Genomic DNA, 26778 nt, shown 5'->3' with positions numbered 1-26778 from the left:
TTTATTGAAAGTGCACTTTTATTTTATTTCAGCTTAAACGCAATGTATAAACATCCTGTTTATATTATATTAATATCCACAAATTTTACATATGTACTACTTTCTAGAATTTAATGATGTCATGATGATTAAGCTCCATTCAGACAAAAAAAAAAAAATATTCTGATGCCTGAAAGGGACAGGGTAAATTGGTGATGTATAGCAACTGGGATACTCTTCAAAATATTCTTGTTTCACTTTTTCCCCAAGTGGCAAACAAATTTTCAGCCAGTTGGTCAGAAGAAATGCTCTTTACTCCTGGTACTTTTCTTCCAAATAACAAACAAATGTAGGGCACTACACTCACCAAGTCTTTTATTTCTTATCTTTCCCTACCAAAGACACTGTAAACAGATGATCACAGATGCCAGTCATCAGGGCTACCACCTGCCGAGTCCTTCAAGTGGGTGATGTGAGGCTTCAGTCAAAGCTACGCCAAAGCCTTTGTTCTCTTACTGTATTCCTACCTGCACCACTGTGTGCACAGATGTATCTTTATGAAATACATGTATGTCGTAAAGGTTTTGCACATGGGTGCAAGGACTTGGCACCGACTGGGATGTCTTAGAGGCTTTTTTGTAACATCCTTTCTCAGCCGAAGTTAACGCAGCCAGAAATCCTCATTACTACAAAGTCAAGCTGAACCTGTCACAGCTGGTTCTCCCTACCTGCCAGTCTCACAGTTTCATAACCTTTGCCTACGTGATTGATTCTGGAGGGAAGTGATAAAGGTATACGAGCTGGTAAGTGATTCTATCCTGTGTATTGATCTTCTCTGACAAGGCACCTTCAGAGGAGAGGCAGGAAAGCCATGCAGATGAATGGGAGGAAAAATGGGAGATGCAGCGGCAAAGCTCTCCAAGTCCAGAGTTACATGGCTGCTTCAGTTGGCTGGGAACAGGGAGACCAAAGGAGCTCAGCACTGCAAGATGGGCTCTCCGGAGAGCAGGCAGGAGACACCGAGGGCAGAGGGATGGATGCAAGCAGGGATTACGGGTCTGTTCTGCCTGCTGGCAGCGGCGGATGTGAGGCATGGACAGAGGTCCCAGGGAGTGCAATATGAAGCAACCAGAGTATTTCCCCAGCTTCTGGGGAATAGTAAACCACAGGGAACGACAGACAGTGAATAGGAGTTGGGCTGTTTTAAAGTTCTCTCTTCTTGCAGGTGCTTCTAATCGGGTAACAATCCAAGAAGTCTGCTGGGTGCAAGTGGCATGGGTCCCACAGGGACTAAGAACGAACCTTAAGCCACTGCCACTGGGATGGCTGTCACCGGTAGCAGCTGTTGGCAGGCAGAGCTTTGCTTCTGGGTGGACTGACTGCACGACTGCATCCCGAGAGAAGTGACAACCCCAGTTACGAGGTAGGCTGTACGGAAAGGGAAGCTGTTTGGTGGTGTTTCCCAGCGGCACTATAAAGCTTTGCTTTCAGGAGACAGTGAGATAACACCCCAGCAGAAAGACAGACCTAAAACAGGAGATCTAAAATCTTGCATTGTATATATAGTATTAATCTGGTTTCCTTACACTACTACATTTTCAATTAAGAAAATGTCTGTTTTCTAGTGTTCATGTGTACAGAGTGGCTGAAAATTCATTACTTTAACAAGGTATTAAAAAGCCCTTGGAATGACTTTTTAGGGTGTGTTTTCAATTAAGTAACTTTTTACTATTATTTCTGCTGGGTTTTATCTTAAATAAAGAATAATAGTCTGGTGATTGTAATAGTATCCAGGTTTACAAATTTACACAAAGTTTTTGCTTACATTAAAAAAAAGGTCCAGTTCCTTACTGTTAAAAGGCATAAATTGAAATAAAGGACCAACGACCTTGTAGTCCAATGGCAAGATTCTTGTAATCAGGAATGACTTTGGTTAGAAAGAGCTTTCAGAAGCCAAGAAAACATAAATGTTTTGGTTCCCAGCTGGGTTTAAAGTCATGGGATTTATGATTCTGACTTATTTAAGTGCTTATAAAATTTTGTCCTTGTGTATTAGAAAATGTGACCAAGGGACAAATACACTACAAGTTTAGATATGTTCCCCAAGTCTCTTTGATTTCAAGGCAAATTGAGGACATAAAGGCTTTTGAAAACTCATTTAAACACTTAGTTCAGCTCAAAAGCTGAAGCCCAAGTTTGAAATTTGTGACAGAGTTGTATATAAAGAATTAATGTAAACATTATGTATCTGGACCTTTGGATAGTTTCACATCTATAACATTAACTGCTTGTCAATGCTGAATATAGTTTCTTTTGAGATGACACAGGTAGTAGTGATTCTGGGAAATATTTTTTTTTCAAAGAACAGGCCTTTTACTTTATTTCAAGATAACAAATTGATTTGCAGAATAAATAACATGATGGACTTATTTAAATATTAATTTTCAATAATTAGGTTTTCAGCCTGTTTCATTTCTCTTATGTGCTCTGCCAGCATGGAACTTCATGAATTAAATAAATAGCAATATTTCAATTTGCAGTATATCTCAATATAGTATTACCGTAATGGCTTGGATGTGGAAAGACTTGAAAATTTTCATATTATAATCTTCTTATTAATTACTTTAAAGAAGAAAGAAGGTAGTGCTGGCAAGACTCCTTGGTGATCAGTTTTGGGGCTGGGTTTTCTGAAACAGCCATTGTCAGTTATCATTCATAAATCCAAACAAACTCATAAATTGGATCCAATGCGTCAAATATTTTCAGTTATAATGAACATTTCTGAAACATCCAAATTGTTTTGTTTACACACGTAACAAAGCTAGCTTGAGATGCCCATGAGGTGGTCCTCCTGTAGGTCTGCATGCCAGCACGCTTACTTGAGGCATGTGAAAAGCTCATTTCCCTCTCAGCCTGGTAAGAAGTTTTCCCATCTTCCAGGCAAGTGTTTTAAGCCTGGGGCTGTCAGGCATTTTGAAATGGAGATCTCCTGGGAAGACACTCATCGGGCCAACAGAAAGAATGATTCTATAGCTGTGTTATAGCATGAATAATACCTTATAAAATGAAATTATCTTATCTGTTTCAGTTCTGTGTCTCTGTTCTGACGTCAGACCATTTGTCCTTCTGTTCTCCAACTCATCCTGCATGACCTTTTGGATAACAGCAAAAAGATATTGGTACTACTCCAGTTTCTGACGTTGACTCAAGTTATTAAAAAGTCTCAGTCAGAAAATAAGAAACAATCAGCTGAAATCCTCTCATAAACTCTTCTGGGAGTCCTGCGTGGAATTTTAAAATATTTAACTCTGACGTACTCTGTAGTTACTGGTCCACCCTGAAGAAGTTCATTCCCCCTGTAAGATGGAGTATCTCATACTTCTTCCCAGACAGAAAACAGCAGTGCACGGAGTAAGCCTTTCCATCGGGCGGTACCATTACACTTTTTATTATTGCTTTAGTACTGCCAGATACACATACTTTCTTGATCTTCTCAGTTTTCTTTATCAGTTTTTGCCCAGGTTATTAATTTTAATTTGTGTAGTTTATTTCTCCTTCTCCTGTTGTGAATGTAGTGCTTCTGTAAATCCCAGTGGAGCAGAGGTGTAGGAGCTGCCTGATAACCTGGTGGTTTTGAGATCCTCCTGGGGGCGTGGGGCCCTTTTCCCAAGGCCAGAGCATGAGCCGCAAGTCTCCTCTCGCTGCCGGCTCAGCCGCAGCACACTGCGGGCACACTGGATAGCCGTCCCCCCGGCTGACCTCTGCCCAGTCGCCAGCATGTAGAGCAGAAGGCCAGACAGAAGAGCTCTGGCTGGCACATCACTGCAATATTTTGATTGGAAACCTACCTGGAAGCTGAACCTCCCTTCCTGCTGGCGGTCACTTGCAAGATGCTGCCTGACACCGATACTTGCCTGTTTTGTTTTGCAGAGTTGGGCCTTTGCCTTCCCAAATCCTCTCACTCAGTCTGCTCTCTCCCTCGATTCATGAGCCCTTTCAGGTGATAGCACCATTATATGTTTATACATATAATATATACATGATAATATATAGATAATCATTATATTTATAGATAACTCCCTTCCTGCTATTCTGTTTTATGCACTAGGTCAATGAGGAAGTTTGAGTTTACTGGAAATAGCGCACAGGTTTCAGCATGCCATTTGTAGGAAAAGGTGGTCAACACATTTAGGCCTTCACCCATGCTCACACCAGAGAGGGGAAACGGTTGCAGTCTGTGCTCTCCTTGTCAGCTGTGGCTACTATTGATTGCTGTGCAGATGAAATAAGTCCTGGTGTCAGCCTCTTTATCCAAATCACTTTTATTGCTCTCTGGGCTTTGGCAAGAAAATGAAACCGAGGCAGGAAGCACCCAAAATAATAGCGGTATGGGTGCATATCGTACAAGACCAATTAAAAGTCTTTGTTGCTCATGGAGAGCTAACAATGATTTTGATGGTTTTCTAGAAACAGGCATTGATAGTATATGATAAAGCTAAAGAAGGTAACGTTTCATTTGGTGGGATCATTAAGTGCTCTGAAAGTGGAAATATTTAGCATGGAAGAGAGCAGACATTAAATTAATGTATTTTTATTGTACAGCTGGCCTTATAAAATGACTGTAGTTTACTGGTTTGTGCCTTGTGGCCCATTTCTGGTGCTTGCTTTAGATGCTCCAGGGAGCTGCGTTCTCAAGTATCCTCACGTATTAGTGACAGTTTGTATTGTTTTAGCAAGGGGGAGCAGACTGAGAAGACCACAACCAGGGCTTGTGTCAGTCTACGTTATACAGAAGGAAAGAGTCCAGGAAAAGGTGGTTGTTGGATATGAAATAAAAGTCACCAAAGAAACCTGATACAGTAAGGTTTTACATATGCACAGGTAGAGATCTAAATGGGCAAGAGCACAAAACACACCATCTTGCCCTTCCAGTCACAGAGCTGTATTAGGGAAGTTGTCTAAATACATACTTCTACAAGGAAAAAAAGGAGCTCAAATCTACTACGTATTGCTGAGCTGTTGTATTTTCAGGTGTTGTGTTAAGATTTGGTTGCAAGTTTGCAATTTTATTATTCTCTTTTTATTACTTGATACAGTGAAGGAGGTAAGGTGTTTGCATTGAAATTTTTGATGTCTGGTTGCTAGGATACAGGGGGGTGTTCAGGTCTTTCATCTAGGAAAATGGAATATAATACTGTTTATTTTTGATTCTATCATGGATTTTATATCAAAACACATTCATGAAAACTGGTGAATATTTCTTTAAATCCTGCTTTTTTTATTGACTTGCTGAAGCTCTCTCAGCAGTTCAGACTCAGTACCTGAACATCAAACAATGGCTATGTTTTAGCCAAAAGTCAATTCTTTGTTGCTACTTATATTTGGCAGACTACACTTTGATATAAGACAAATAATCTGATGTATTCTGTTTGTACTTTCTAGGACCTTCTACAACTCAAATGTGCACTGTATAAGCCCCAGACATGCGTTTCAAAATTAATGCAACCATTTTCTAAGTATTGAATAACTTCAAGAGGAGGGGAGGAGCTTACAATTTATGCACATTTAACAGCTATTTACAATATTACAATAATTATATTTGTAAAGAAAATTGTTTCGTGAATTTAAATGCATGAGTTGAAGTGATGAATCAAATATTTTTATAATTGTGAAAATATATATAAACAAGCATGACCATAATAAAAAAATGTTATGTTTCAAGGGAAGTCAAGAGAGTAGAATCATAGAATGGTTTGAGTTGGAAAGGACCTTAAAGCTCATCTAGCCCACCCCCCATCATGGGCAGGGACCCTCTCATGTGGTCAGGCTGCTCGAAGCCCCATCCAGCCTGGCCTTGAGCACCTCCAGGGGTGAGGTATCCACCTCTTGGGCATTTCTCTGGGCAACCTGTGCCAGTGCCTCACCACCCGCACTGTAAACAATTTCTTCCCTATAGGCAATCTAAATCTACTCTCTTTCAGTTTAAAATGCCCCTTGTCTTGTCACTACAGGCCATGGTAAAAAGCCTCTCCCCACCCTTCCTACAAGCTCCCTTTATCTAGAGAAACGCTGCAACAAGGGGTCTCGGGAGCCTTCTCTGCTCCAGGCTGAACAACTCCAGCCCCCTTTGCTTACCCTGGCAGGAGAGGTGCTTCAGCCCCCTGATCGGTTTTGTGACCCTCCTCTGGTCTAATATTAATAAGGAAACCTCTACTGTCTTCCAAACCCCACCCTGTATTTTATTCTGATGTATTCATCATTAAATTATCTTCTGTGCTTTATGCATAACTAAATTTTTGAACTGTTTCAGTCTCGTATTTCATCTGAGTTTGTGTGAGTGCCTTCTAACTAGAATGACAGTTCAGTTACGTCAAAACTTCCCCGAGAGCAGCCTCTGCATCAGAAAAAGGACCCAGGAAAACACCCGTTATTTAGAGATTTTAGTCCTATCTTGTAAAATCACAAAAATCTTCTAGAAAAACGAGCAATAACAAAGCTGATCGTTCTTCTTTCTCTAGGCCAAATCTTTGCATGAAAAGAGATATTAATTCTGACCTGCTACATTACATTAATGAACTCACCTCACATGCCGGATGCTTTTGAAAAGTCCATGTGAAGGGTTCCATTTAGCACTGGCTGAATGAATTACTAAATGCATGTTTATGAATTTTAGTTATCTTCTCACTTAGAAAGCCCAGAGTATCTTGGGTTTTAGTGAAAATATATAAAAATCTGTTATTATTTTGGAAACAGCCCACTGGAGTAATGAAGAGATGTAAAATTGCTACAATAAGCATACTCTACCCAACCAGCATAGTTTAGTTTATGTAAGCAGTCAAATCTTGCATCTTTAACAGCTTTTTTAACAACTCAGTTAAGGTTAGACTTTCTCGTATTTGGATAGCTGGCCCAGTAAGTCCTGACTCCACCTTGTTCACTCGGTGCTCTGAGAAGCATTCAGACCACGTTAGCAGGGGACCGTGTCTAAGCTTGTAAATCCTGCTTGGATGTGCTTCATGGAAGGGGTGCGAGGGTCAGCTTCTGGAGAACTCTGAAGGACAGCGCTAGATCAGCGTGAGCGGGGCTAGCTTGTTCACGATTGTGGGCATCTGATCGTGCACACCCAAAGAGTATAGCAAATAACACAGCAGGGTACCCCAGTGCGGTGCTGCCCCAAGGTGATGGGTATCAACTGTGTTGACGGATGCAATTTCTTGTTATAACAGGGAAACATAGAAGATTTTTGGTGTAACTGTATTTGATTCTCACTATATATCTGCACTGCTTTGAAAGCTCAGCGCATCTCAGGTCCGGTGTGGCATGGCATCCATAAGCCCAGTGACATTCTTTCACACTGAGAGTTTTCTGACTGTTTTACAGATATTTTTGGTTGCTAAGTAGGGACAAGGAGCCAAAACACAACTGAGAATATGACCTGCTAAGTTTTGTGTCAGAAGTGATCCAAGACACGATCACGCTTTCTGATGTGAAAGCTTGTATGGCACTCTAACAAAAGATGTCCCGGCAAAACTCATGTACCCTAGTATGCCTCAAGGTTCAACTGATCAGGGCATCTTTTGTCTCCCTCTGTGCCTCGTTGCTTTGCTGTGTTGCTGTGCTAGTCACCACCTGTGCTTCACCCTGGACAAACTGTGTAGAAGCTGATGTCTTCCTACTTTACATCACAAGAATGTGATGAGCTTTAACTAGGTAATGTTTGCAAGGTATTCTGGTTCTGGATTAAAAAAAGATCCTGTAGAAATTCAAAATGGTAACATACCTTTCTTCACTGAAACCTTCAGTTGTGAGTGCTTGAAATTACAGCAGCAACTTGCACTTATAAAATTTTTTATGTGGACATTGAAACAAAGTGTTATTTTCAGCATTGCTGGACATTATTCTTAATTTAATAAGCACTTCAACTACATACGGGTTTTCAAGCTGACAGCCTCAGAGACATTTGTTTAACCCCTGTGATGTGCCTGTAAAGTGCAACACAGACCTCACTGCCTAAGGAAAAAAAGGGTCTTAAGTGCTCTCTAGGTCCTCCCAGTTCAGAGGCTCTCAAAGGACTGGAGGCATCCTTAGACTTAGAAATGGTTCTTGGAAGTAGAGTTCCAAGCACATTTGATAGAAAAAACTCCGGGAGCGAGGAACAAAGGTTTTTTACATCCTTTATGCTCTGTTCACTCTTGTTCCCAACATTAATGAGTTCAACTAGAGTTGAGGAACTTGTTCAACATTGCAGTCCCCAGAAGTTTACATTTCAACAAACATAAAATATGAACAAAGGAGACAAACAAAAAGAACAGAGAAAGGAAGGATATGGCTTCAAACAAATGAAGCCAATATAAGTCAAAATACAACTAAAGAAAGAGAGGAAGAGTAAATCCTTTAAATAAGCTATATTAACCACAAAGCCCCAAATGAATATGGGGAAAAAAAAAAAGAACAAATGTGAATCATTCATAGAAGTTCACACCCTCCTTTGGAGGCTGCAAACTGCTGAACATGCTGATGTTCTGCAGCCCCTGCTTTCCTTAACTGCAACCCCAACACTAACCATAACGCTTGTTGGAAAACCCTCCATAAGTAAGGAACAAAGGTGCCTCAAGGAGTAACACATGCCCTGAGTGCACCAACAGGTGCTAACAGCCCCAAGCAGCATCACCTGGGACCCCTGCCCACACACCCTCTGCCCATGGGCCCTGAGGCTCCATTTAAGCTCAGACCTGAGCCAGGTTGGTCTGTCTGTCCGTCCATCCCTCCCTTGCTGGGTATTGGACTTGTGTTACAGGTATGTCTTGGGTGGACTCTTCTGACTCGTGCTGTAGCCCTATACCCCAACTTGTCTCTAGCTGCTCTCTACTGGAACACCTGAATGGATTTGGTTTCCAGTACTCTGTTCTGCCCGTGGTGTTTGTGTGCTGTGGGACTGTAAACTGGCCTTTGCTGGGGTTGCCCTGGGCTCCTGGCTTGGTCCCCTCACAAAGCTGCCCTGCCTGTGCCACTTCTGGCAGTGCTCACTGTGAGATTCCTGGCATGCTGGGACAGAAAACATGAAGCATAATGGTCCCAAATCTGTTTCTCTGGAGCTTCGAAACAAAGTGCTTTCAGGGTCTAGAATTTCAGAGGGGAGGGATGTTTTCTCAGAATAATCCCTCTCCCTGTGGGATGGCTGTCGGGACTTGCAGAAGGTCCAACTCTTGGAAGAGTCAAAGAGTAACAAACACCCATTGTGTGGTTCAGGCTTTCAGCTTGAAAACAAGTTGTACACTTACCAGAGACTTGTGCTGGGGAGGAGGGGACGGTGTCCATTTTATGACGGATTTAGAAGCTTCATGCATTTAAGTTAGAACTCTTAACAAAAGGTTAAATTTCCTTCAAAATGAAAGTGCCGTTCCATGTCTGACTTGACAGAGCACCCACGGAGGAACAGCACTCTGGCAGCAGGGTCTGAGGGATGTCTGTTTGCCAGGTAGGCTTGTTGGTGTGGGGAGTATGGAGAGACTCACCAGCATCCTTCTGGAGCGAGCAAGTACGTGAGCCGGTGGGAATCGGAACGCAGGATTTGAAAATAGTTTCATCTGGCAGAATTTCATTAAAATGGGAACATCTCTGGGAAACATTTAAACATTAATGAATAGGCAAATTGAGAATAGAAAAATGTTCAATAAAAATAGCAGTGTTGTTGTTTTCCCCTCCACTTGGCTTTACTGGTATTTCTCCTTGCATACCATATAGTAGTAGTTGGTACTGTTCCGTGTGGCTGGTTTTTTTGGCTTAGGAGTTTTGGTTATTTTCAAATGTCTTTGCTTACAACTGTTGATGGTTATATTCAGAAAACAATATTGAGCAGTCTTAATCACTCCAGAGTTAAGAAATAGAGTTAAAACTATTGAGACCATTATAGTTCAATCCCCATGTACATTACAAGATAGTCTTTAATTACATGATCTCATTCTTTGTTTTCCCGGAGGACCCTGCCTCATTCAGTGTGCAGGATGAACAGTGCTTGGAATGAATCAGCACAACACTGAAAGAGTCTGTTGTTTGCAAGACTCATCTCAGTTGTTGAGGAAGTTGGGATATGTGTTTTGAATGAGTTGGGATGTCAAGAAAAGAAAGGATGATCTTGTAGCTGAGGAAACTGTCTGTTGCCCTCGAGAATGAGTTTCTCTCACTGTCTCTTCCGAAAAGATCCTGTAAGGTACTGTTTTGGGGGAGAAAAAGCAAAGAACTTTTCTCAGGTATCCATTAACTGTGAACACCTAACTTTCTTAGAAGTCTGAGGGCATGCATCCACACTGTATATTACCAAAATTTTACTCTTGTTTTCCAACTGGTTGATCACTTAGCAACTGCTCCCATTTTTCTCTTCCCCGATTACATGACTAAATGTAATGGCAGTACATTAGTAGTCTAAAAATATTTCTTTGTATGTGAGCACTTATCCAGTCTGTCATTATTGTGCATTTTAGCACTCTGTTGTAAGGGTCTGAACATCAAAATCTTTTTTCAGTGAGAGTTTGGATTTGGTGTTTCTCCCAGCAAACAGTAAAGGGAGAGGTAACAAAAAGGGAGATCGCTCTGATAGTTCTACTGGATTCGAATATATTTTTTAGTCATAAAAGGTTATTTTGCTTTTTAAGTAGTTATTCATCATAGATGCTAGGTAAATTCATAAACTCATATCGGATGTTTTTACTTGAGTTTTTATGAACACCAATCAACCCTAGTCCAAGATAATAAAAACTGAGCTTGATGAGAATATTCCAGGGTTGAGGAGAGTCTGGATGAGGCTGTGACTGTGAGCATGGAAGTGTGTGTGCTCAGCAGAGATGGGAAGGGGAATATCACTGCCACTGCAGTACCGGTGCCCTGAGGCACAGAGTCAATCCTACTGAGCAAGAGAGGCCGCCAGCCAGGGGCGCTCAGAGCAGCGCAGCCCTGCTGTGTGCCACCCTGTGGGATGCAGCTTACATCAGACTCCTTCAATTCAAGGAAATTGGGTCTAGGTAGTAGAGAATGGCTTTCAGAAGGCCAGTTAAGTCATAGAGCTTATTCTGTCAGGCTTATGCTTTATAGTACGAGCAACTTTGAACCTCCCAATCTTCTGAATCTTACATTAGAATCCAGTTACAGTCTGGGAAAAAAAATAATTCAGGGCTTGTCTACCTCACCTCCAGCTTTTCTTATTTAGTAAGAACAATAACTATGGGTCACTTCAAATGGTCAGAGCTGTCTGTTTCCTTAAATCTTTCTTTGGATAGACTGAGAAGTGCTACTTTGAGATTTTTTTTCCTATTTCCTGTATCAACTATAGCAATCTGATGTAATTCAGGTGGAGGACAGTACTTCTAAATCTGTCATGACAATAGAACTGTGTTCAAATAAATGAATGCAAAAATAATACTTAACCTTATTGGCCTAGTGTTACCCAGAGATGTAAAAAACCAGAGACTGTGACAGATCAGGTGACATCAGTTTTTCCTTAATACTAATATTAGTAGCAAGCCTGGGGATATAGAAAGTACTGTGCAGTTCATTGCCTTCTTTTTGAATGATCAAATCTCTCTGTATGAGAAGGGCTATAAATACTCTCTTTGTTTATTCTGCAGCCCAAGGGCAAATCTATGATAGAGACAAGATTCTGCAGCCGCAGAGTTATAGAAAACTCAGCATTCTGCTGTGCCATTAATAGAAGCCTCTAAGTACTTTTAAGATTACCTAAAAATAAGACAGTGTAGGTCTTCTGGTTTGTAGACAAATTCATTAGAGACCTGGTGGAAAGGTAATTCCTTTCCATACATAAAAATGTATTGGTAAACAAATCTTCAGAAGCAACGTTTTCTAAAGAATACCTTACGCAAATATGTGGGTAAAACTTGCACTTAAGTACATGCCCAATGTGAAATTCATATCTAAATTAAAATGTAATAACTTGAAAATGTTGGTTGTGAGCCAGCCAGCCAACATGAGAAGTCTCTGTAATCAAGGTGCTTGGCACTTGTAGTGAAAAAGGATAATTCTAGTCTAAACAGATTCTGAGGCTACTACTGCAAAAAAACCCTCATCTGTTCCATTTCGCTTACAAATAGACCAACTAAAACTGCCCACAACCAATGGCTGTAAGTAGCACTTGACTTTATCAATAGATAATGGTATAGCACCAATGACAAAACTTGGTTCAAAGCTGTAATGCAAATGAAAGATTGAGCTACTGGGACCTCCCTGGATGTGGACTCCAGCACATTCCTAGACCAAGCAGACGTGTCACATGTTCTGTTTTGAGCGCCCTTTGAGAATTAGATAGGATTTCTCCTTTTGTTACTCCTCCTGGGTGGCTGTCTCAGAATCCCAGTTTAATATAATTCTTGAGCAGTTTGTAGCCATTTTTCCCTTGTGCTGATGCTGTTTTTATTGCATAGTTAATGTTTCACATACTTTTATAGGAAGCTAACATATCCCTTCACATGATTTTGAAGTGCTCTCTTAATAGCATGCTGGAAGAGAGGCTCTCCATTCCATTGATCAAAAGAATGGTCAGGATTATATGCACCACTTCAAATACTGTTCATATATACTCCAGCTTGTAGTAACATCATCAATGTTGCTCTTTTTTACTGGAAATATCTTGCCTTAGAGAGGCTTGGATTGTATTTCTCTTTCACGGGCATATGAGGTTGATGATAGTTTTGTTTGGCTATTTAATCCATAGCTCTCTTGGATCACTCTCTATGCCTGAGGTCCCAGAAAGAATTCTTGTTATTACCCTTTATGACCTTGCACTCTGTATAATTAATTTTCATATGATTACTATTACTTTGGCTCCCAAGGTCATTCACTTCTACTATGATAGCACAGGTCCCTTCTGCATGGATAATTCACCTCAATAATGTATTCTCAACAAATTTCAGTTGCATACTTTTATTTTGAATGGTAAGTTTAGCAATGAAAGTGTTAAATAATATTTGCCCTATGTTGGCTTTTGAGGATGCCACCTAGAAAATTGTAAGAACAACTTCTAGTCCGGTATTCCTCTACAGTCTGTGTAAAGAAGGTAGATTCACAGTTTATCTAGCATCACTGAATTGTTGCTCCTTGCAGTATTTGAGAAATATTGCCAAATATTACATGAACCTTATGCTTACATCAATAAGGATGATATTTATACAGAAAGTAACTCGAATGGAATACAAAGGTTCTTAAATGGAAAACAACGCAGGGATTTTCTGTACATTTAATTTAGTTGCACCTATGCAATATAGTATTAAATGTCTTAGTCTGAAATGGGTAGTAAAAGACAAACTGACAGCAGGAAAACTATCTCTCATTTGGAAAATGACAAGTCTGTGTTTCTTCTTTCTTTGAGAAGAAAAAAATACAGTTCTCTACAACAATATAAAGCAATGCTGACACCTACAGAGAATGTATGTAAATATCAACTTAGAATTTGCATTTTCAGTGAGGATTTCCAGAATTATTTCATTAATTCATTTCCAGAACAAATGAATTAAAGCAAGCTCTGAGAACTTTTAAGAAAAATAAAGATTTATCTTCTGCTTAGGTCAGTCCTTCGTAAATCAGACAAAAGTTTGAACATAAACTGTATGCTTTGAAAATTATATAATTTACTTTCAGTTAATGTACACTTCCAATTGCAGAAAAATAATTTTTTTACAAATTGATTCACACAGTTGTGGGGGACCCAACAGCCAGGAACCAAGCCATCAGTCCGATGTGCATTGCTGCACAGAACCAGGTTTCCTGCCTCTGGTGGGCTGTGCCCCCTTCCCTCCCCCACTGTCACACAGGATTACATTACATTTTCAGCCTCTGTGCTCAGCCAGCAGGTCTATAACAACCTTTGTGTAGTAATTGCCCATATGTGGAGCAGCTAAAGAAAAATTAGCCTAACATATTGAGAGATTACATAGATGAGGCATAGTCCCTTTGTGTGTTTGTTCCCCAGTGTACTCTGAGTTATGCAAGCTGTGATTCTCACCCCACTGGTGCAGATAGGTGAACTCCTTTCTTTCTAATCATATGATAGGCATTTTAAACATATAGTGGCAGTATAACTAACAAGGAATTCTCCGCACTAGTTGTTTTCTCAGAGGCAGTTTGTAGACTTGACGGTACCTTGCTTAAAATCATGATTTTGCGAAGTGACCAAAGCCTTGACAGGAGGCACTAGGCCACTTAAGCTCTGGGAAAATGGGAGACAGCAGTAGTGTGCTCGCCCAGTGATCGTGTCACCCGTGCTCCTGCCACCACAACATCTGGGAGGGTTTCAGGTTCTCAGTACGGCTCAGACCCAGCCCAGCTCGTGAACAAATGGTCGGTCGGGATGGCCAAGTGGCCGGAGCGCTTGCCTTGGGGTTCAGGGGGGTTGACCAGGAAGCTACAGATCAGCAGGCAATACTGTTCATTAAAGACAAGTCATGATTATCTTGATGGAAAACCCTGAGTCAAAAGCCCTCATTCCAGGCCTCTACTGCCGCTTTGGAACTGAATGTATCACAAGACACTAATAAGTGTCTTTGAAAAATGGGCATGTTTAATATCCCGGAATCTTTTCAGCTGATAGATAACGGTGCTTTACCCGTCAGATTGCCAAGATCTTTAACTGTTTGGACTAGTTACTGTGTATTTTCATTTCTGTTGGCAACCACAGTATTAAAGTTCTGGTGTGTTTATTTTTAGCGTTAGGTAGAATTGTTGCTGTGCTTTATCAATAAATTGTAGGAATGAAAACAGTAGACTCGCCCTTTTCATACTATATTTGTGGCCCAAAAAGTGTGTCTACACTACGTATGTAAGTGCATGCAAGTTTGATATATAGCGTTACCGTATGTGCAGACACATACTCTGATGCGTGCATATGACCACCGAGTCGATCTTAGTTGGGGGCACGAACCGCGTTAAGCAGGGCCGCTCCCCTTCGCTAACGGCACCGTTGCGGTTTCGGCCTGTCATTCCCGCGTGAGCCTGGGGCTCAGCCGGCCCCGGGTCAGCCCCGCTGTGCCGCTGCCTCTGCCCGGGGCGCCGCCGCCCACGCTCCGCCGGCCGTTCCCGGTGCCGGGGCGCTGCCGCCCGGCCGCGGGCACGTCGGTGCCGGCCGCGCACCCACCGGGGGCCGGGGCTGTGCCCGCAGCTCAGTCGGGCGGCAGCAGCGCGGCCCGCAGGTTTGCTGCTGTGCCGGAGGTGGGGGTGCTGCTGCGCTCCCCCCGCCGGCCCGTGCCGCTGCGCTGCACCCGCGCCCTGTCCCGCAGGCGGCGCGGGGCGCCCCGGGGTGGGGGTGGGGGGCAGCCGCGGGGGTGTCCGCCCGGTGCCCCCGGGAGCTGCGGCAGCCGCGCCGCCCGGGCTCGCGCTAGGGGTCGCAGGGCGCCCGACAGCCGCCCGAGGGCGGGGGGGGGGGGCGTCCGGGCCGTGCTGCGGCGGCGCTGGCCGCCCCGGGGCGGCGGGCTTGGCCCGGGAGGGAAACAGCCGCCCGTTCCCGTTCAGCACTGCCGAGGCTGCCCGTGCGGTGCAGCTTCACCGGGGCCGGCGTTCGCTGGGGACCCGGCCGGGTGGCGCCCCCGGTGTGTGCGCGTGGGACGGGCGTAACGAACCGTCCGCAAGTACCGGCCTCTTCTCCCAGGGAAGTCCCTGAGCTGCCACTGCTGTTTCAGCACCGCTCTAGCAAACTACCTGATTCACTTAATTATGTCCACACCGAAGGACTGCATTAAAAATGTAGGCGACACCAATGATATTTCTTGTAAACGTTCTGACTCTGAAGTATAACCACGGTTGGGTTTCAGAAGAGGACTTTCTCATCTAGTTTGCCGCTGCTTTTTAAACCAAATCTCGGGCATGTTCCTATGTCTGTATTTCCCCAGCAAACAAATACTCTGCTCCTGTGGTGACAGCAAGGATGGGAGTTAGAGAAAGAAACGTAACAAGCGATAACGGCAAAAGATCCAAATTTACTGATGGAGACAACTGGCAAACTGCTCTGTTCCCTATAGTAAATGGAATGTGGACAGGAGTAGGAAACTCGCTCCAGATACATCAAGCAGCCTTATTCTGAGTCAACTGAAATATGCAAATATCAAAAGCTGTATTCAATAAATAGTTGGACATTTAACACCAATTGAAGTAATTTCTTATAAAGAAAAAATAAAAATGAATGGAAAGTAGAGCTGAGTGACTAAGTAATGGCTTTCAGCATTATTTATGTATGCATACAGAGAAAAGAAAACAGGCTTAGGAAGGAGAAGTAGTAGAAGAGCTTTTCACAAATTGAAGACTGACTGAACCATTCAGAAGTCATGAGCTATCACTTCAGCAGAGTCAACTCTTAAACCAGCAAAGTATTTCTGACTGTTTTCACTGGTAGCATTTTGTGCAAAATTCAAAGGTTTATGTTACAAACGTTTCTAGTACAAGGATTTTGATAGTGTCTTCTTGCATTAATCTCCAATATCTGTCCTGCAAACCGCTGCTCATGCCATTTGCTGAAAAAGGATTCACACAGATACACATTGGCTTAAGGTGGATTGAGTTAGGGGGTTTTTTTAGTTGCTTGGAATTAAGCAATTTAATTTTGGAAGTGGTTTGATCTCAGACTTCAGTTTGTGTCCTGTATATCGTGAGTGTGTGTGTATGTAAAGGTATATGTGCACACAATCACCAATAGGTATCTCTACAGTCATCCGTAACATCTCTAGTATTGCAAATTGTATAGCTTTGAGGAGAGGGGACAAAAAATTAATTGCAAAAGCTTAGTGTTGTAATGGTGCTGAAGGAAAACTCTACTGAAATGGCTGCAAGTTGAGCTCAAATTGTAATACATATGTATATTTGCTATATATGTGTAATTACTGTAAAATGTATATTATTTACAGCCAATATCGATTGGTGTTTGCACAAAACTATAACCTTGGTGAGTGAAAGACCATCCATCTTTAAAATACAATAGGATCCGTGAATCCTCCAGACAAAGGTTATTAATTATTGCTGCATGGTGCATCAGTGTCATCTTTAAAAAAAAAAAAAGCTTATGCTGCATAGTCTTGTAGTAAAGAATTGACAATAAGAACAGTAATGATAATTGTAGAGAGAACAGGGTCATTTGAATGCAATTAAATTAGTTTTGCCATAGACATTTATGACCTTATGCCACTGAAGGTTAGAAAAAGGTACTAGCTAAGCCAGCTTAGGTATATGAGGGTTTTTTGGAGAGCTGCACTGTAAAATTCAGTGGGTATGATAGTACCTGTATTAATGAAATATATTTTAGACAATGTTGAAAGGGGTAAAAGTTCTTTGTCTGGTAGAGAACTTATGTAAATATTATGACAAATGAAACAAAGCTAATAACTACAGGACAATATTGCTGTCATTGATAGTGCTTGTATCACAATTTCTTACTGCTTTCTGTAAAACAATTGCTATTCTTACTCCTGGGAGTTGGCAATATGCTTTATTTTCAGCGACTCGGAGTTAGAAGAATAGATTGTGTCTGTGTAGAAAACCCAATTAGGGCAGGGTTCCCCTATGTGCTTTGATTCCTTACGTCCCATCTCAGCATTTTTCTGTATGTGCCAGAGAGGTTATCATACGTGATAAATTACAAAGTAAACTAAACCAGAGAGTTTTCATCTGAGCGTATGGCTCAAAACAGTGAATTCTGTTCTGCAAGGTGCTGAGCTGCCTCATCTTCTAGGAATGAATGGAAGATCAAAATGCTCAGCAGTCACTCAAGATCAGTCACTCATTAGAGGCTTTCTTCTGTCAAAAATCAGCCGCTGACCCCCAGCTATGTGACAGTATGCTGATACTGGAGGGTAAGATTAACCCTGTACACCTAGTCAGTCTCATTCAATGTCACTTCTCAGTCTAATAGCAACATTTGCTCATAGATGAAGGGTGAACAGGTCTAGGAGTAGCAATGTCAATGTTGTAGTTTGTTAAACTTACATTATCATATAATTGCCAAAGCAACTATGTTCACCAGCTATCAATAGCTAGAATGATAACTGATAAGTGATCCTGCTCAGCTCCTATGGAAGTCAAAGGCAAGTTTGCTGTTGACTTTGACAAGGAGCAGCCTCTTACAAAGTTGAGAACTGAATCCTGAATGCTTTACCAACTTGTAAAAATAAACTACAAACTTCAAAACAAACATATTTTAGCTGTTTTTTGCAAGCTAGACAATAAAGTAAACCAAATAAAATCAAGTTGGCAAACATTTAGATGTCACTTTTTCATCTGGCAGTCTCCATCTATCTTCTGAAGAACTGCAAGCTAAGCTCTGCTAAGCTCAAAGCTCATAACTTTGTTTTTTAATTAAGAGGAGGGCAGGATGCCTCCTAGTACTTGGAATGCAGCTGGTTTCAGACAAGTGAATATTTAATATGACCTCCTATACTAACCTCCTTTACCTTCTAGCTTTGAACGTTGCTTTAACAATTAAGCTCTTCTGGGCCTGTGTTTAAATAGCTGTCCACAGCTACTGCAGATTGATTTATTGCTTGATGAGGATCAGGGATGCTGAGCAAATACAGAACAGTTTCTAATTTAAGTAGTGCACCACTGGTTTTGTTGTTGTTGCTTGATTACTTGTTTTAATGTCAGTGTGTGTTCTCAATGTAGTTTTATGCTCTTCTGCAGTTTTTAGAGCATTAAAAATGGAGACAGTGTAAGACACATGATGTTATAAACAGAATCTGGTTGGATATCTAATATTAAAATTCCCTGACACTGCCTGCTGATAGGTATTGTTTAAGTTGCTTATATACCTTTGCTTAATTGTAAAGATTTGGAATTACATTTGCCATGCTAGGTACCTGCTGCAAGCTGATTTTTAATCTCTTGTTCTTCAACCTTTCTTTTAAAATATTGGCTTAAATTATGCAGGTATTTGAAAATGAAACTTGCAAATATATGGGTTTGCTCGTAATTAAAAATCATAGCAGTATTTTTGGAAGGGCTTCAGTATGTTCAGCCTGTAGCAAATGTAGTTAAATCTTGAGAACAGAAAGGAGGAGAGTAGCAGCCCTAATGTCAAGGGATGTATCCTTTTTTTCCTTTAATGTTACCATAGACTTAAATATCACCATGGTCAGCAGCTCTCTCACCCGAGCGTCTCACCTGCAATGACATTTTACATCACCGTTTTGAGCTGCGCCTTGCTGGGATCTGGACCTTAACTGGGAAGCAGCAATGATTTCACATGCTCAGTGCACCTGGGTTGTACCTGCGGGATGCAGAGGGGAAGGCTGGCTGACTCGAGCAGACGGGGAAGAACTGATCTTGCGGCATGGTAAAGTCTGCACGAAGCTCCTGAGAAAGAATGTGGGATGTGATTGGGAGAAATCGGCAATGGGAATGGCGGACATCTATTTGGGACAATGAAATTGTTTGCAGAATGAAACTGGGCTTGAGAAGTAACAAAGTTTGAAGGAAAAAAGGTAGATGGAGGGTTGCAGACAAGGAAAACTGCCTAAAGAGCAGTGTAAGGGCTGGAGCTAGGGTAACTGTAACTGGGAAATAAGGTCAAGGAGCAAGACCAGCTTTGTGGTGCGTACCTGGAGTAAAGAACAGGCAGGAAGGTGAACGTCAACATAACTAGAAGTTAAAACGGGTGAGAAGGCTTGAGAAAAGGATCAACTAGATAATGGGAGTGAAAACAAAACAACAACAACCAACCCTGCATAGCTGAAGATGAATCTGAAAGTGAGAAGTCCCAGAATAAGATTAAAGAGAAGTGCAACTAGGACAGCTGGAACTGGGATGAGAATCAAAAACTAGCATTAATAAGTTAAAAAAAAAACCACAACAAAACAGGGATGAACAGCCAAGACTGAAGACAGGTTTAGAAATAACAAGACAAGATAAGGCAAAATATGGTCATGGAAAGCAAGCAGATGGGATCGTGCTATTAAAAAACACCCTCTCCCGGAGCTTGGAAGGGATCCCAAGATGTGCTGTCCCTCTCCTGCCAGTAATAGCTGTGAAATCCAGTGGTGAAGAGAGACACATCTTTTCAAACACTGGGCCAAATGCAGGACTGCCTACTGGTGCTAACAGGCACTGCATGGAGGAGCAGATGATTCAAAGTGGTGGTTTAATTATGTGAGTGTCATTAATGATGGGGTTGTTGCTGGCAGGAGACCGGTCACGTTTATTCTAGAAACTGAAGGAAGTATTGAAGGAAAGGAATTACGGGAAGAGAAATAGTGTCTAAAGTCTTCAGAGAGCTGAACAGCTTGAAATTTGAGTCTTGGCCCTTGCCTCTGCCACAGAGCTCCTTGATAAAGCTGGTTCAAGGCTTTTAAATTACACTTCTTGCTAATTACTTGCTTCTCAGTTTTAGATGCCTGAAAACTCCAGGGTTTGAGTAGAAGTAGTTTGGGATACTTGGGGAGTAAAATTACTGCAGCTGAAAACAGCAGGAACCAGGCCTTGAAGAAATAAGGTTTTCTACAATGCCAAGTCCTGACAGGTCTATGAGATGTCAAACCAGACAATTTGCAGCTGTTTGCCATGTGTAATATTCATATCCTGTCACAATATCCCCTCATCTGAGGGGTGTACTATGAAACTAAACCGATTAATATTTTTGAAGCATATGAATACTGTAGCAACAAACTCCATAAAAAGCCCATGAGGAAATCAATAACTCTGTATAGAGAGCAGCATCTGAATAAGTGTGTAATGAATAAAGCATGGGCTGCGCTTTCAAAAATAAAACCAGAAAACAACATTGAAGAGCTTCTTGTGAATTAAGCACGGAGGTCTGTAGAAAAGAATTGTATGTGAACATGGAATGAACAACTGTCATAGTACAGGAGTGGATGTGGGAGACAATGGAGAAATAAGGTGTCACAGGTGAGCTCACTGCTGTGAGGATCCTGAGTGCCAGATTTTAACTTAAAAAGTTTAATTTTATTTATCTAGTTTACTCAGTTTATATTTACAATTGTTTATATGCCTGTTACCGTAGACAGTCTACTTGCCACAATGCGCTTTCAGCTTCAGTGTTTCCCCTACAGACTTAACAATTTTGGGAACTGCCAACTATTTAAACATGGTTTCAGCAGTTTTGGAAGTGCTGTAGGTACCTCTGAGCAAGGAACGGGTTTGTAAGATGATAAAAGCAGGAAGGTAGCCAGCTCCTGCTGAACTTCACTGTGTTAGCCTCCTGAAAACTCCCACGAGTCCCAGCCCCAAGGAGCTGACCAGCCATGGTCTTCAGCCTTCAAAGCTTTAGGCATGTGCTGAGCTTGATGCTTGTGAATAAGCCCATTGTGTCCACCCACCTAAAACGCCACACGAGATGGAGGCCTAAGCAGGAGACAGATAGCTAAAGAATGAGGAGGAGGTGTGAGCAACGATGTTTCAGATGTATTTTTTTAGTTCTGTGATTGTGTCTGTCTTTCTTACATACTTGTCCTTTTTTTTAAAGTGTTTTTTTTTTTTTTTGTATGTGGGAAGAGCAGAAAAGCCTCCAGCTTCCTGGTTTAAAAAAAAAAAAAAAAAAAAAAAAAAAGAAATACCACCACCACTTTTAGCATAACTGTATTTACCATTATCTGTGTCCCTGTAATATACCCCCAAACCAGAAAATTTAAGGGAAAAGGGAAAATGCTTGGAGTTTTGTTGTTGCTGTTGTGTTCCTTTGGTTGGTTTCCTTCCAGCTTAAGCATTCTGTCTTCCTGGCTATGTGTTCGTTTCTTTGGAAACGGCTGTAGGATGGATTTTTGATTGACTGTGTTGTCAGATGGATTATCAGAGTTGTGAGCTTTTTGGAATGGTAGACATGAATGTGCGATAAGAAAAATATATTTTGTACCTAAAATGTTTCAAAATTTTGCATCATGAAAGAAGCTAGATTGAATATTTAATGGGTTACTTGGGGGGAAAAGTTTATTCTTTAAAAAAAATATCAGCCAGTTTGGTTACTAGGAAAAAACTTCTCTTAATGTGAGCAAAGGTTTTTACTAATGTGACTGGGGGGAATATTCATACCTAAGCAATGCAGAATAGTTCCTGCAGAGCTGTAACGCTTATTTTAAACAGTAATACTAATGTGTAGCTGTGCTGGATTACAAGCAGAAAGCAGCTTTCACCCTGACCTATACACACATTTATTTGTTACATCATGAACATGCACAGGTCCCACCTGGCATTCCCGAGTGTTTTGTGCCTCAGCCAGGGCTCTGCTGGGCCGCCATCCTCGCACTGCCACTGCCGGTGGTGCTGCTCTGCCAGCCCTGGCGGTGCTGAGGTCAGGGGCAGGTGCCGCTTGGAGGCTGAGGGTGATGTCAGTGCCTACCTTGCTGGGAGAGTTAATCGCCCGCCGGAGAGAGACTCTGATCATCTTCTCACTGGGGAGACTGGTGTGCTCAGGATCGCATGTTGTATGTTCGATCCTCTTGCTGAAGCCGTCAGGAAGGTCAGTGTTCCGAAGGCTCTGTGGACAAACGTGAGCTTGTTAGGCAGAGGCCGTTCCTCTCCGGGGTGGAGGCACACGGGCTCAGGAAAGAAAATTAACTTTGTAAAGGTGTGCACGTATGAAACAAGACTGGGCAGAATGACAAAACCAGGTTAGGGAGGTCAGTATGTGAAATGAGCATGTAGTTAATGGCATTGTAAGATAAACTGTCTCCTTGGCGGACATAAACAATAACAGAAACTAGCTTTCAGATCGGATCAAACTGGTTTCTCCAGCCAATGACAGCCCACCAAACTGTGACACTGGGAAGTGAAGGGGCCGTCGGGCCCGATGCTGCCCTGATGGATTGACAGGAATGGTCGCCGGTATCTTCCCTGGGGTCTGTTCCAAGTGTCTGGGGTGGCTGGGCACAGCCAGCACCCTGAGGAGGAGGGCAAGGGACAGGCCACAAGTTTCCTAGGCTTTCCTGTGATCTGGTGTGTGGTGCTTTCTGAGGGCCTTGTGACACAGCAAACCCCGCTGCCGGGACAGAGAACAGTTACTCCTTACGGAAGGCTGCAGCCTTTCAGTGGTAGCTACTCATTCCTTGGCTTTCAACTTGGGAGCAGCAAGACTGAGTTGGGAGTAACGTGAGCACAACCTGGATGCCAAAAACATAAGGAAGCACAGCACATGGATGCTTCTGAGACACTGCTGTTACTCAGTGCTAGGCTGCGTAATGCGCCCTGTTATTAAGCTGTTATTAGCCCGGTCTTAACCAACCTTTCCAGTTTGAATGGTATGAACTGAGAGAGTGCCTATCTATAGCAGCGCTCACCCTTCGCCCGCAGGAGCGCAGGGGCAGGCTCGGGGTGGGCAGTACGCTCTGTCGCGATTTTACCACTCCGCCAACCCCCACCCCGGTTTTGGGAGCAGCTCAGCCTCGATAGCGGCGACAGCAAGCCGTGCCAACCCCGGCGATAGCGGCGACAGCAAGCCGTACCTTCCCCCCGGAGTTTGCGTAACCGCCTCCCGGGCGCTGCCCCCGCTCCCCCGGCCCCCCCGCACCTGGGGCGGCGCGGGCTGCCCGGGAGGCGCTGCGCCCCGGGGCCGCGGTGAGGGGCGCCCCGGGGCCGCCGGCTCGGCCTGCGCTGCTGGCACCGCCGGGGGAAGGGACTGTCTCCGGATTTCCACCCTTGCGCCAGGGGGAAGGAGACCGGGAAGTGCGGCGGGGCAAGCGGAGCGCTGCCCCTTTCAAAAGCCCGTGTTAAATGTGACACCCCGGCGAAGTGAGAGCAGGGGAAACTCCCCGCTACCTCGTCGTCGTCGTCGTTGTCGTCGTGTCCCCCCCCCCCCCCCCCCCGCCCTTTCCCATGGAAACTCGTAAGAGGAGGAGGAGAGTTTGTTACGGAAAAGTCTCACCTTGGTCTGAAACAGTTCTAGGCGTTCCTGCAGGATCGGAGCAGCACGTCTCGGGGGAGGGGAGGAGGCAGGCAGGGAGGGAGCGAGATCTTCAACTACCTATATATATATATTTATTTTTTTCCGCTTGATCTTACTTTATCCCTGCAGCACGTATCTCCACCCCCTCCCCACCCCCGGGCTGGCCGCGGAGGAGGCTTTGCGCGCCGATCCCCGCCCGGGCTCAGCGCAGACCCGGCCCCGCCGCCCGGCTCGGCGCGCCTGGGCGCTGGCGGGGCGCAGCAGAGGGTCCGCGGAACCCCGCTTGGGAAACACACCTCCGCCGCTTCCCCGGAGAGCCACGTGAGAGCAGGGGAGCCCGACTGCAAGATCTCAGCGCTGCCGGTGCCTGCTGCAATCTTACTTTTTGTTTGCCTTGATTATTTTCTTTTTTCTGTTTGTTTGTTTGCTCTTACTTTCATTTTGGAACCGGTTCCCAGCTGCTTGGCTGAACTTCTGGAGACCGATGGACCTTTTATATTGCTTTCCTCTGTTTTAAACAAACTATGGACGCTTAAACTTTTCTTTTTCCCCCTCCCCCTCGCTCCTTAACCCCCACCCGTCAGCTCATGGGGCTAACACTGCAAAGCAGACGCAGCAGAGGGAGGAATACACAGGCACTGATTTATTTTCCCGTCTCCTAAATTGCAGCTAATTCTTCTCATCGTCCTCCTCATCACCCGTTCTCTCGAGCTTTTTTTGGCTGCCGGGTGTCGATCTGTGCATTGTTTTATCTCATCTCGATTCTTTTGTTGTTGTTGTTGTTGTTGTTTAAATGCCGACCACTGCTTATCTGGAGAGAAAGCTATATGGAGATAGAAGCATATAGTGAATGCGTGTGTGTTTCCATAAGACTATCAAGGGAGCAGATCAGAAGCAGCCCGGATCCTGACCCTGACTGTATGAATAAGTAAGCAGGATGCTGACGACTGTGTGTTAGTTGCCTGTAAGGTTTTCGTAAGTTAAAGGGGGACGGAGGAGGGGGGACAGACCAGAGACAGAGCTTAGAGTGTTTGTGCAGAGGGGGGGAAGCTCTGACACTTTGCTCCCTCCAGCATCGCTGCTGCCTCCCATCACTAGGGCTCCGCGGTTTGCTCCAGCGCACCCCCACCCCCCTACCCCCCCACCCCCGCTCCCTTTTCTTTCCTTCCTTCCTTCTTTCTTTCTCGTTCCCCCTCTCCCCGCGGCAGTTTGCTGATGTGCAGCCCGGATCCATCTTCTGGCAGCAGCAGCGGGACCGGGCGCGGCGGCGCGGCGGGGCGCGGGCCGGGCGCGGAGCGGGGCGCGGACAGCCGCCGCCGCCGCGGGAAGTTCGGCGGGGGCCTGACAGCGGGGGGACGCCCTGACGGACGGGATCTCCCGGCCTGAGCCCACCCCCTGCGCCCACCCACGCACCCGGCGGCTTCTCCCTGGCGAGGTGGCGGGCCGCGGGCGGGGGGGCCCGCGGCGCTCATGCTCCTCGCTTCGTGCTGCACCCGCCTGACCGGGGCTACCTAGGGCGCACCGTCTGTCGGACCAGCCTCCGGGTGGAGAAGGAAAAAAACCCACCGACCCCCACCGTTCCCCAAAGCTGTGGTTCCTCCATTCCTTACCCTCCTTTCCCAAGCCGGCGTGGACAGCGGAGCCGGCCGCCTAATTCATCTGCACCCTGCCCGCCCTGCCCGGGGGAGGATGAAGATGCTTTGCTGGAGGATGGCACTGTGGCTGGCCGGGTGGACTGTCTGTGGGAAGCCTTCCTCCTGCTCTGGCCTTGATTATGACTACACTTACGATTTCACTGAGGAGGATAAAGCCGAGGCGATAGATTATAAGGATCCTTGCAAAGCCGGTAAGTGACTTCCACGTCTAATACCGCTCCCCATCCCCTCCCCAGATGGTGACTTTGTCTCGGCTTTATTTACGGCGCTGTGCGTGAGGGGAGTCCCGGGCTCACCTGCTCCCCCCCGGGGCACCGGCTACAAGCGGAGCCGGAGCCCCGCGCCCGGCTGCCTCACCTGGGGAAGGTGCCCGGGACCCGCTTCCCTGGCGCGGCGGCGGGCAGGGCAGGGCAGGGCCAGGCGCCCCCGCTCCTCGTCCCCGCCGCCGGCGTGCCGGGGGGCCGGGCGGCCGACACACGCCGTCGCCGGGCGGGCGGGCGTCGCAGCGGGGCTCAAAGCTTTCGAGGCGGCACCGTGCCCGCTGCACCGGCCCGGCCGGGCCCCGCAGGCGGCGCCGGAGGGTGGCGGCTGCTCCCGGGGCCCTGCCCGCCCCGCGGGCCGCCTCTCGCCTTCCCCCAGCTCAACCTGTCGCCCCCGGGCAGGCAGCCCCTCTGCTGGGGCGGGCCCGGGGCGGGCCCTCGGCACCGGCCGCCCTATGAATGTGCATGTGCTGGGTGCGGGCCCGAGCGGCGGGGACGGCACGGTACGGCACGGCACGGTACGGCGCGGAGGGGCCGCCGGGCTTTGGGCCGTGCAGCTCCACGCGTGCGTGGGGTACGGGCCGCTCCGGTGCGGCGTGTGCTGCGGGCCGGTGCGGGCCCCCCGCGCTGGCCGAGCCTGTCGCCAGCTCTGTGGGACGAGCTGGGTTACGGCCCCTCGCACCGTGCAGAGCGGCGGGCGCTGTTCTACGTGTAGCCCACCGGTGCGGGACTTGGGTCTCCTCCGCTCCGGGTCCAGCTCTCCATGCTCTCCAGCGTTACCGGCGGGCGGGGCCGCCGTGTGTCGGTACCGTGTCCCCGCGGTGCTCTTGCCACCCACCCCCCGGCGCGTTAGGGACAGCCGTGCCCGCGCCCAGGGCCAGCTTCATTGTTTAACAAGTGCTGAAGTTTTCCAGCAGCCTTCTTTGCATTAATTAGGTATTTTATATCCTAAAAACTAGTTCAGCCAAGGGTTGCGTTCACCATGTCTGTGCGGTTTTGTTTAATTTATTGA

General features: G+C 45.1%; 1 protein-coding gene and 1 long non-coding RNA gene across 4 annotated transcripts in view; one reads left to right on the top strand and one right to left on the bottom strand.

Annotated features, from left to right (window-relative positions):
- On the bottom strand, nt 1–25576 carry LOC119143256. 3 transcript variants are annotated; one of them, XR_005102644.1, is made up of 4 exons: nt 25462–25576; nt 23831–24674; nt 22310–22447; nt 1–10192 (listed from the first exon to the last, which is right to left on the bottom strand). It is a non-coding gene; the product is annotated as an uncharacterized LOC119143256 (long non-coding RNA). The 3 variants fall into 3 exon arrangements; XR_005102646.1 differs by lacking the exon at nt 1–10192 and adding an exon at nt 13556–15884; XR_005102645.1 differs by lacking the exon at nt 1–10192 and adding an exon at nt 21597–21719.
- TLL1 (tolloid like 1) overlaps nt 24671–26778 on the top strand; it is a 139086-nt gene continuing 136978 nt past the window's right edge. The window contains exon 1 of the mRNA XM_037377314.1: nt 24671–25697. Within this exon, the coding sequence (XP_037233211.1) occupies nt 25541–25697 (157 nt within the window). The 5' untranslated portion in view covers nt 24671–25540. The remainder of the gene's footprint in view (nt 25698–26778) is intronic.

This window comes from Falco rusticolus, chromosome 1 (genome assembly GCF_015220075.1).
Source record: "Falco rusticolus isolate bFalRus1 chromosome 1, bFalRus1.pri, whole genome shotgun sequence".
Taxonomy (NCBI): domain Eukaryota; kingdom Metazoa; phylum Chordata; class Aves; order Falconiformes; family Falconidae; genus Falco; species Falco rusticolus.
The sequence above is the reverse complement of the archived record's forward strand: the minus strand, read 5'-3'. Positions and strand labels throughout refer to the sequence as shown.